Genomic DNA, 10835 nt, shown 5'->3' with positions numbered 1-10835 from the left:
TACTATGTACGTAACCCTAACGTCGCAATATTGCTACACCGATCGAGTTAAGTCAGCATCGGCTGATGGAACAGTAACGAAGGGCGTGTCGGAAGATACGGCTAGTGAGCTATTACTCCTGGAACTCCGCATAGTACACCTCTGAAAAACTTTAGTAACGCAGTTTAAGCACTGAGCAGTGTCCGTACGAGCGAAGCAGGAGAAACATTCCAGAGCCGTCAATCAGTTCGACGTCACTATACTCCTATAAAAACCCTAAGGACCAGTTATTTGCTCGTGGCTATCAGTGATATTGACAGGAATAATATCAAAAGTTGCTAATCGGAAGGCAAAGGCCCGTAAACCAACCGCAAACTGATAGTTCGACCTAAACGCACCTGATCTACCCCAACATTGCCAGGTACAGGAGTTCCTTTGACTACTACGAACCCAAAGATGTCCATGAACCAAGAATCATAATGCTCGAATGTGGAACAAGGCTAACGTCAAGCTACACCATGTGATATGCCAAGGCCAGTCGCGAACATGCAGTAGAATTGGTCTGACAAGCGGTATTTGTCCTATCAACAGCAACAACGATTTCCACATTCCGGTGGATGCCATGACAATAAACCAAGACATATCTTAGGATGGCAACGATACCATTGGCATAGCTGCCCCAACCTGGAGAAATCGACTTCACTGAGACGTATCCTGGGGTGGCATAGCTGCCCCACTCCTTCTAAAGTGTAGCTGCTGGTGAATAGTAACCGATTACTGGGGCGGTCGCAACTGCTTCAACAAAAAAGCGCGCGCCCATAACCTGATCATCCAGTTTCTCCGAGTTCTATATGTCGTTGCAGTGTATAATACTTTCTATGATCTAGAATAGGCTTTTGAATGGGTTTTCGTTTCCTACACGAGGCTCGGGGAATGTCTTGACAAGGCTCATGGAGTCCAAAAGAGCTTGGAAGTCGTAATTATCGGAGGTTCTCTTGCGGCTTGGGAGGATTGACTTGACAATCGGGATCACTCCGCTGCGATGCTTGAAATGGAAATCGGGCGAGGACTCCCCGCATCAAATGACTCCGAGGAAGCAGCCGCTTTATGATTAACAGGAAGCTGATGCTTTCCTCAGTGAAGGTGGTATACTCAGCTTCCGAGGATATTCGAGTAGACCCGAACGACGATAGTTTATTGCTGGAGGATGGCTGACCATTCATGCCTCTTGACGTGCTAGAGGCTACGGTGTGGCCAGAGCTGTTAGAGATATACTCTACGGTAAACGTTCCCAAAACTGTGTTCAAGTATGTGGAGATCCCTGACGAGCCGTGGACCTTATTTTCGTAATAAGCCAGAGCACAGCATTGCCGGTGTATGTGGCTGATATCCTGCGGCATCTCGAGGGCTCTTGGGAGTACACGACGGGTATCTCAGTGCGTCAGAATGAGGCATGTAACGGTCTACAGAATTAAGCCGCTCTAAGAGGGATGGGTGGTAAGTTACAACGGTGAATATCCTGCCCAATGCTGAGGTAGTCGAAACGAGTGCACTGTGATCCCGATCGTTATACCATGATAGTATTGGAGATTGTGAAGGGAAATGTGGAGCGGGACGCTGAGCTGGGCCTGCCTCGGTGAGGCAAGCGATAGACACGGGAGGTCTCCTGGGAGTAGTCGACACCATCATGATCTCCTCGCAGGGTCCTGCGGCTCTTGAAGGTGGAATGATGGATTTGGAAGCGGACATGACCTGCCCGGTTTAGATCAGTGTCGAATCGCGTGACATGCCGGTATGGGAGAAGTCTGGACCGCACTCCTGTACTCTCGGTGACTGAGGCATCTTCTGAAGACGGTATGACCTTCGCTACTGCTAACGATAGTTACTAGAAGTATGGCTGTATTATCGATGATGTGAATGTTGTTATAAGAAACTTGTTAGTGAACCCGCATGCTTAGACCGTATTTTTGCGTTATGCTTGAGGTCAACTTCTTCCTCTTGTTGTTGGAGTTGCCGGGATAAGAAGGATCATCTTATTCTCTGATTCAACGCTTGACCTGCAACTGTGTCCTCAATAGGGAGCATGGTGCTTGTTTCTGATTGCATCTCGTGTTAGTTCCATTAATTGAGTCAATACATCTCGGGGGCGTTCTCTGTGTACAGTCTGCAGTAGTGATGGGTTGAATAGAAGCAATGAGAGGGGCATTCGGATGACTTCGGATTCGTATGCTAATCGCGGTAACTATGATGCTCGCTGGTAGGGGGTAGCATGCAACAATAGGCGTGCCAGTCGGCGCCTTGTCGGGAGGATGACAGACTTACCCCCAGATTGAGTCACTGGGGTTGAGCATTGTAATGTTAGCGCCAACTAGGAAGCAGAGAGTAACTGGTATCAGCCCTGCATTTAAGAAGAGGAGGCTCAGTGGCAAGGGGGTAGTAGGACAGGAACATGTACAGGAGGCTGTAGTCAGCACTGAGGTCAGGTCGTTACAGCTAACAGTAGAAAAAGACATGTGTGTAGGTGTGCGAATTGGAGGTGGTTGATGTGATGCGCTTCTATTTTGACGACGCCGAGGAAGGCGTCCCTCCGACTTACGTAGAATGCATTTACACGTGTGGTGAGGGATAAGTATTGTTCAGGTTCATCAATCCTTTGACGAGACAGAGTCGTTTGTGTGGCTAAAGTCCCTCACGCCCTTGCTTATCCGTATCGATGTTGATACCCGAGACCTGAGCGTTGGGATCAATTTCGAACATCCTAAGGTAAGATGGTGTTGTCCAATTGGGAAAGTGGTGAGGAAGTTTTGTCAGATGCCTAATGACAAGCTTATGAAGGCGGCTTACAAGCGCCATTGTGATACTCTTCTTGCACGCATGCACACGGCTCGCTTCTCGCCGTTAGTGAGAGTCCCAGCTCAGGGAGTGACAGTAGGGAGGTTGCTCCTCTTGTCAGACACTAAAGCCTTTCTACAGCGGTTGCAAGGCCTTCCGACTGGGGATGAACGGCAAAGACAATAGCCTACTGAAGAAACTGAAGGCCATCCCACGTCCAACGGCGTATGCCTCGGCCCTGCCATCAACACTAGAGCTCGTTACTGTAGCAGTGAAGCACTTTTCAGCGCTAGGGAAAGGGCTCCCATTGCAGATACCGGAGTCCCTGTATGAATTCTGGCGACGAGCTGAATGGCTTATGCTTTGGTTCATTGACGCCAGTGGCACCATAGACTTGCCCTCTGCTACGGATGGAGATCGGGAGGAGTGTGGTATCGGCGGCAGGTCGGTCTGGCCAGTAGAAGGGGAAGGCATATATGCGTTGTTCTTAGATGGACATTATACCTCTTACGCGATGCCTTAACGCATCGGATAAAGACCTGTGCATCTGTATATAGTTTCCCGTTGCTTGTTGAGGATGGTAAGAGGCGTATAAGAGTTGCTCAGTTCCTAACCATGCCGAGCGACCAGAGAAAGGTGAGATTGGGGCTCGTCAATGGTCTACACGGCGATCAAAGTCATTTGTGAGTAGGGTTATGGTGGGATAGTGTACCATCATATTGCGACAGCAGCTATGGCGACTGACAACCTCGACGAGATTACGTTCGAAGACCCGAGTCCGAGTAAGTGTTGCTGACCATACCACAAGCCTATGGTATGTTTATAGGCATGCAGAGCCTGAGGGAGGTCGTTACTCTGGCTCTGTGCTTTGAAGCCTTCCCAGACCTCCTGCCTGAGGATAAGCGTCGGGATCCTATGATCATCGCGGCGGTCCTCAAGATTCCTATGAGCCTTGCTAGACGTATTGCTGAACTTGAATGGGTGAGACGAAGGCATTAGATGGAGTCATGAGGTCAGCCTTCCTGCAGTTTGCTGTGAAGCATTATCCATCCGCTTGCTCGCCCAGCATCGACGATCTGTGTAGGAAGGAGTCGAAGGCTTTAGGTGCGGAGAGGTTAGCATACAAGCAGAGGCAGAGGAAATACTGTGCACCTGAGTACGTCATGTGGCCGCTTTCTCGGGGATCACTTGTGTGACTTTAGCGACTCTGATTTCCCTGAGGACTTCATAGAGCTGGGGGCTTCTCAACAGAAAGTAATCGTGAAGGCGATCCTTCAAGTAGTAGCATAGAGTATGACCACAGCGCCAGTACTGTGTCCTCAGGCTAGATGGGTTACTTACATTAGTAACATGGTACACTCGGTGGTTGAGGCCCGACGACTCTCCAAGCTACTCTCGACCTCAGGATAGGCGTTGCAGCCTGGCTCATCTTGGAACACAATGAATATCTCAATAACATTTACTTGCATTGCTCGCTTCACACGAGTTGAGTTCACTGGTCGTACCTGCTGGTCAGTTGGGTTTGTCTTTACAGTTTAGTGGCATCGTGCTGTGTGCAGGAGGGTAGTTGTTCAGATGCCTTCCATGTACTCTGTACGGTGGCTGCACACCGAGGCATCGCGAGTCGCGATAGTAAGGCCAGTTCACAGAACAATCGCTTTTTAGGCATACCCACGGCGCTTGGATGATGATGATCATGATGGTGACCAGAAGGACAAGCTCGAAGGAGCTGTTTGCCATCCCCTCAAAACTAGCAAGTCAGCACAGGCTGCCCTAAAGGAATGAAAACGATGTTTCTCGGAGTTTGGCTTTTGTGTTGTGGTGGCCAAGGTGGACCATGTAGGTATTCGGCAAGATTCATGTTTCGTGCTAGGAGCATTCGGCCACGGCTTGCCTTCACGCCGGACCGTATTAACGTTGAACGCCCTCTGTTAAAGAGTGAGATCAAGGGCAACGAAATCGACCAGGCTTGTGGAAAAAGTGGTAATGTTGGAGGCCAAGAACACACTGTTGCGTCGCTGGTGCGCACAGTAATTTCTATTACAGGTCATTTCAACCATAAGAAGGTGACAATCGACGGGCTGTACGAAGTCATTAGGCTTGCGGAAACGTAGGTTAGCCTCATCAATGGTCGTGGTTTATGATGCTTTCAAACCAGGCCTATAGAGTACGGCACGTGCATGGTGACGCTGAATCGGTATTATAATCTTGGAGTAGATTTGAGAGATCCCGTGCTCACTACCAAGTTGTTGGCTTGCGCCATTAAGCTCAAGCGGAAGGATCAGGCTGTGGAGCTCACGAAGGCATGGTAAGCGCTACTGTCCATCTTCTAATCAACACAGAGTGAATTAATCAGGCAAAAGTGGCTGCGATACCCTCCTAATCCGAAGCTGCTGCATGCATTGATGGTCGGCCTTAACGCCTTAGATGATGCTCATGCAACCCGCGACATTTTGGGGGTGAGTGGAAATTAATTATTCCTACGCGGAGTTCTCCGACTATTCGGTCCTTCCTAGGCTATACGTTCGAATTGGGCTATGGATGTTAGCAGTATACCGTACGAGATGGCCATCGAAGCCTTCTGTGCATCGGGACAATCGGACGAGGTTGCCTTGCTCTGGACTGATGCAGTGGACACTATGGGTATAGTATTGCCCTGTGAAGCCCATGTCAATGTCATGGTGTGTGCTCTTATGAATGGGGACGTTGAGCTTGCTAAGGAAGTGGAGCACAAAGGGCTCCCACAAGGAGGTATGCGCCCACGACCAGCGAGATGCTTGGCGGCACAAGCCTGGCTGAAGTTCGTGGTGGGAGATGCGGCTTGGCTACGTCAAGCGGAAGAGGCTATGAAAGAGGCCAGGAGGATAGGTAACCAGAGTGCTTCAGTTGGCTGCTTCACTTGATCGCTTCCAGGTAATCTTGGAAATCAGCCTATATTCCATCCTGGTTTTGTCAAGTCCCTATTGAATGCTGGTGCCGAGGGGAACGAAAACGCTGCGAAATTTAGTGTCAAAGCGGAGACAGTACTTGGCCGCTTTTATACTGGCACAACTTCTACGGCTTGACGACACTGTCGCATGTGTATTGGTGTTTCTGATAATACCCCGTTTTGTGTAAGCATATCATTCATAGAGGTGGAAAGCGGCAATTAACGACTGAACAAAAGAGGTTTCGGAAATCCCCAAGTAACAGACTTTTTGACAAGAGCATTCTTTCCAACGATCACCTAGATCGTTGAAAGCCCTCAAGTTATATCTGTTGTGTATGAGACAAATTACATCGGACGAATAAAAATTGTAGTTCGGACATCGCTGTGGAATATGAAGTATTAACACAGGGTGTTACTTGTGATATGACTATCTAAATGAACTTTTTGAACAATTGGTAAGTTTACGATCTGAACAGAGAATTGTTATACGAGGGAAGACGACTGGCAGTTGCTCACAAGCGGGCTAATGGGTGGGTTGATAGATGAAAACCCTCCCTTGCCTGTGTATCCATCGTAACTTAGCCTCTCCATCAACAAAGAAGATACATGATACCCTGGGGATAAAAATGAAGTTTAATGAAAGTCAAAAGCTCATCTTGAACTTCATCTTAGCAAGGATAGGGCGCCCCCTCGCAGTCCTTGTCAGTTGGGTGGTAGCAAAGAGACCCATCTGACTTCTGGATGATACCGAAGCATACAGGGGGGGTCTGCCAAGACTTACAGTAGCTACCTCTGTCAGAGTTCTTGCACTGGGGAAGGGTATCGCATGCTGCCTGGCAACCCTGGCACGCAACAGGCTCAAGTGTAGAGTCATCACAGGTCTCTTGCTCAGCAGGCTGGAAGCAGTATCCACAGCCTTGATGGTACAGCCCAAAGCATACACCATTGCTCTTGCAATAGCTACCAAACTTGGACTGAGCGCATGCAGGATTACTGTCGCATATATCTTGGCAGGTGTCACTCATAGCGAGGCCAAGAGTAAGGAGGAGGATAGTGGAGCGGGCCAACATGAAGGGGAAATGGATGCTAATCTAGAGCCAGTGCTTTGATGAAGAATAACCTCTCATCTACCACTACTACGCACGAGCAATACTTCGGGAACCCATACAGTGCATTGAGAGTGATGAAACATCGCATATGTACTCTCTTATCGACCTTGGGATGAGAAGAGTCCCGTTGGGGGGCTCCTTTCTCGTTTTAGCTACGATGAACGCATGAGCAAGAACGTGAAGGTTTTAGGGCGAGCCAAAGGGCATGGAATAATGGTATGGGTGTGCTGAACGGGCAAGCTTCGTCAGACCGAGCCAAGCCAATGCCCTCCAAAATGTCGATATACCACAGGAGAGGACAGAGGCATATGAGCGATCTACTCTCCGCGGTGTCTGGTACGTATAGAGCTCAGGTAGACCATACTATGCGCATGCGTCACGGTTGTGCGACGGTTCACAGGCATGACGCATGCCGGGCGACTTGAACGTGACGTGTGACTTGAACACCAGCCTTAGTGAATAATACGTTCAGATGTCGTCAAGCCTCGCTGTAGTACTAGGAGCTAGACGCAATTCTACACCGATGAAAGAATAACCGTTACATACTGGAATCAGCACTAGAAGAAGATGTAGACGAAGGATATGTATGTCGGTTCCATAACGAATAAGATACTAGGATTCGGCGTGAACTTATCAGAGCCATATGCATTTCGAGCCATTGGAGTTCTGGAGCATGAGCAGGGCTCACAGAGCTCGACCATCCATTGTCCGAGCGTGACGAGATCAACATACTCTATCATACCGCCGCACTCTTAGTCGAAGAACTACATCGGATAAATAATCGCTCATCATGGCGAGCGCTACTTTTCATCTCCTCGAAGGCGGCGGTGGCAGAAGAGGGAAGACCTTTTGATCACGCTTGGATGACGTTCCGTTTGCTCGGGCATTTGAACCGTGGGTTGATCCGCCATAGGTGGTTTAACTCCACTGTTGGTCTGGGCTTGGCTCTACACAGGCGTACTATGTACAATGGAGGTAGCCATTCCCGAACATACGCAAGCTGTTGATGTTGATCCATGTAGGATACCCTTATCATTATGTTACGTACTACGATGATCCTAATTACGACTGTGAGGCTGATTTCGAGTTCGAAGAGATCCCCCGGGACGAGTTCGGTGTCCCTGCTCATGTTCCACCAGAAGTCTGTAAGTGTCATCACCACACGAATATCATTTTTCTCGTATTGCATCGACTTCAGCGACTCAAATTCGCCACACCTACTACGTGCCGCCTCAATACTTTCCTTTCCTCAAGAAGCTTGGTGATGACACTCCTGAACTGAAGCCCTACACCGACAAGGTGATCTGAGATTATTGTGGTATGAGTACATGTTGTCGTGGTTGATCAGTTAATCATGGGCGACATGACCTATGACGACTACGAAGAGATGTTTTATAAGTTTGCCAAGCCTCTAAAGATCTATCGTCATCGCATCCCCTTACCCTACCGTACAGTTGACGAGATCAAACACGAGGACTACGTACGGTACACTATCATCATTTCTCATACTCATTTTCATATTTCAGGTGACCTGGTGTGGCAAGTGGTATTCCTTCCGACAGAGGGTTCAAGGTGATTACTATTCCCGTCATTATTTCCGCGACTGGCTCATTGGTATCATCCTCGGCTGCTACTTTGGACATTTGGCTGTTCTCCAGCATAGACAGTGAGGCTTTGGGCTTATTGATTCTCCCCCCCTCCATTCGAAGGTAGGTACCGTATTGATATGAAACTGTTCTACCTCGAGGCTCCGGAGCACAAGATTAACTGGGTTAGACCCCGTGGTGATCTCTAATACAGTGGTCTCATGATATACTATTTATTCTCTCGTACAGCGACTTGGGAGACGAGTCGCATCCCACAAGGGGGCTTAGTGATATTTATAGGGTATTAGCATGTTTTTTGATGATACCTCCGCTGATGCTGTTGTGTTATCGCGCTTCAAGAGGGGGGTGCATGCCGGCTCGACACGGTAGAATGTGACGAAGTTATGGTATGGTTTCACAGTCCACTAATTGCGTTGAAGGTTTTTTGATCATTGTGGTTGGTAATGTCGTCATCACCTCTGAGCTACTCTGACTTGGTCAAGGATTCCCTCTTGGGTGGTGGGGGGATGGAGAACGGCTTGCAGTCGACTGCCATATACTGGGAAGCTTGGTCGACCTCCTTTAGTGGTAGTAGCTTAGTGAGATTACCACTGTATTTATTATGCGCTATTCTAGGCCTGTTCGGTGGTTTATATGGTAGTAAATGGTCATGGAAAGTCTTGGATGATGAAATAAGGCAGAGATTTGGAATCGATGGCGCTGATACTAAGAAACACGACGGTAGTAAAGTTTGGTGAAAAAAAATGGATTTCCCTGGCAGCTTTTGTTTTCGCTCCCGGGGACCGTCAGTATGTGAGGAAGTACGCGGGCGATGCGGATATATACGACATCGTGCCTACTAAGAAGAGGTATTGCAACATTGGGCGTCTATTTTGTATAGTTATGACTTGGGTCAGGTACAACTTCAGCTTCTTCCCTACTGGCACTAAGTGTTAGAGAAAAGATGGTGACAGTGACGGTGGTGACACTGGTGCGGATCAGTTTCTCTGTATTATTCGCAGCTTGTTGTGTTATAGTATTCTAGGGGGCAATCTCGGCCGAATCTATGGCTCAGTGGATTAGTCTTGGGGGGAGTGATTGAATGAACGCCGACGCTGACTCGCCACGTAACTCATTGGAGTTGCGGCAGGAAGACCTTCCGAGTGGAGGGACTATGGCGGATGCCTTATTGGAGAGGGAGAGAGAGTTCAAGCCTTTCGTAAGGTAGTAGTAGTAGGGTCTTCAACGTGGAGGGATTCACGATGTTGTAGATTCTATGATACGGCCACGTACAACGCGGTAATTAGGGCGACAGTGAGTACGCAGACTGATGATGAGGGGACAGAAGATAGGGATACTGATGGATGGTTTAATGGTGTTCCTCAAAGTAGTACTGTTGGGGTTCATCGAGACTGTCATATAAGCTCGATGAGCTCGTACTGTCAGGCCCTGTACGCCAGCCAAAGCGCCGGAGGTATACTCCTCCTGTAGAGGCATCTGAGGCGGTTGTCGCTTCCCCTCAGCAGCCTGATGCCGAGGCAAGCACCAATGATGAGGATGGTGAAGTGTGAGGCTAATCACCGCTATAAGCCACCGGTATATCCCTCTTATCAGGACGGTGTCACAACGAGAAGTGGCAGCTCATGAGTACACAGATGTTCTCGAGGAGGAGCTCATCATTGACGAGGCCGACCTGGTAAGGAAGAAGGAGACTTGCATGCCTAGGGGGTTGGAGTGATGGTGAACTAGGTACCAGAAGACTCGACAGAGGAGTTCATAGTGGTGCAGGATGATATGGGGCGTGATCGGCGAGTTCGTCCTGATTCCGAGACTTATAAACGGTATTGCAGTATCGCTTCCTAGGATGTCCTTGAATGCTGCCCATGCTCCTCAGATATCGTCGTATATCAGCCACACGGAGAGCTAATGAGCAGGTCGCCGCCGATTCGGAAGAGCAGTCGGCAGTGGTCACTACGGTTGTGGAGTCGCCACAGGAGAAGGGTGAGGATCGGCCGGAAGCTCGACAGGCGGAGGCGGGTAGAGGCGTCATAGCATATGATGACCTTTGAGTTCTGATGCGGTGTTCTGCTGTTGAGTTGGTATAAGCTCGGGGTGCTCGATGCCACAGCGCAGTGACAGCGCCACATTGGTCAGAGCATTGTGTCACAATTTGTCCCCTCCCAGCCGCCGACGTAAACTCTGCTTAGTCTGTGCTCACGTCTACTCTTGACGTCCGTAGATATATTTCGGCAAACGTCAACCGAACCAGCATTTAACGTTTTTATAAGTCGTTTTACGTATCGTGTCATTAACTCCATCACTTTTGGCAGTCCTGTTCTGTCTAATGTAGAGGTGGTTAGGTTCTGTCAGCTCCTCTTAATGGTGACATAGGTCTATCGC

General features: G+C 49.0%; 5 protein-coding genes across 5 annotated transcripts; 4 read left to right on the top strand and 1 right to left on the bottom strand.

Moving 5' to 3' along the window:
* Positions 1 to 2334: 2334 nt before the first annotated feature.
* On the top strand, positions 2335 to 5876 carry Pmar_PMAR023404 (hypothetical protein; the record flags this gene model as incomplete). The annotated part of the gene is made up of 19 exons (XM_002783237.1): positions 2335 to 2412; positions 2501 to 2575; positions 2620 to 2742; positions 2791 to 2880; positions 2933 to 3076; positions 3125 to 3255; positions 3303 to 3447; positions 3503 to 3593; positions 3638 to 3792; positions 3840 to 3967; positions 4014 to 4089; positions 4387 to 4443; positions 4477 to 4568; positions 4655 to 4791; positions 4858 to 4921; positions 4970 to 5119; positions 5168 to 5270; positions 5328 to 5679; positions 5725 to 5876. The coding sequence occupies 19 exons, from the start codon at positions 2335 to 2337 to the stop codon at positions 5874 to 5876; spliced, it is 2343 nt and encodes a 780-aa protein (XP_002783283.1).
* A 115-nt stretch (positions 5877 to 5991) lies between these two features.
* Positions 5992 to 6840, bottom strand: Pmar_PMAR023403 (hypothetical protein). Its single transcript, XM_002783236.1, has one exon. The coding sequence runs from the start codon at positions 6808 to 6810 to the stop codon at positions 6409 to 6411; it is 402 nt and encodes a 133-aa protein (XP_002783282.1). The 5' UTR covers positions 6811 to 6840; the 3' UTR covers positions 5992 to 6408.
* Positions 6841 to 7855: 1015 nt separating this feature from the next.
* Pmar_PMAR023402 (conserved hypothetical protein) lies at positions 7856 to 8644 on the top strand (the record flags this gene model as incomplete). Its single annotated transcript, XM_002783235.1, has 5 exons — positions 7856 to 7994; positions 8048 to 8148; positions 8198 to 8329; positions 8376 to 8515; positions 8563 to 8644. The coding sequence occupies 5 exons, from the start codon at positions 7856 to 7858 to the stop codon at positions 8642 to 8644; spliced, it is 594 nt and encodes a 197-aa protein (XP_002783281.1).
* A 255-nt stretch (positions 8645 to 8899) lies between these two features.
* Positions 8900 to 9392, top strand: Pmar_PMAR023401 (conserved hypothetical protein; the record flags this gene model as incomplete). Its single annotated transcript, XM_002783234.1, has 4 exons — positions 8900 to 9023; positions 9072 to 9176; positions 9217 to 9304; positions 9353 to 9392. 4 exons carry the CDS (start codon positions 8900 to 8902, stop codon positions 9390 to 9392), a joined length of 357 nt encoding a protein of 118 aa, XP_002783280.1.
* A 111-nt stretch (positions 9393 to 9503) lies between these two features.
* Positions 9504 to 10514, top strand: Pmar_PMAR023400 (hypothetical protein). The gene is made up of 6 exons (XM_002783233.1): positions 9504 to 9659; positions 9707 to 9822; positions 9882 to 10002; positions 10050 to 10131; positions 10185 to 10276; positions 10330 to 10514. The coding sequence occupies exons 1-6, from the start codon at positions 9538 to 9540 to the stop codon at positions 10502 to 10504; spliced, it is 708 nt and encodes a 235-aa protein (XP_002783279.1). The 5' UTR covers positions 9504 to 9537; the 3' UTR covers positions 10505 to 10514.
* Positions 10515 to 10835: the final 321 nt, after the last annotated feature.

The sequence above is a fragment of the Perkinsus marinus genome, assembly GCF_000006405.1.
Source record: "Perkinsus marinus ATCC 50983 genomic scaffold scf_1104296937140, whole genome shotgun sequence".
Taxonomy (NCBI): domain Eukaryota; phylum Perkinsozoa; order Perkinsida; family Perkinsidae; genus Perkinsus; species Perkinsus marinus.
Note: the sequence above shows the minus strand (reverse complement) of the source record. Positions and strands in the feature narration are given on the sequence as shown.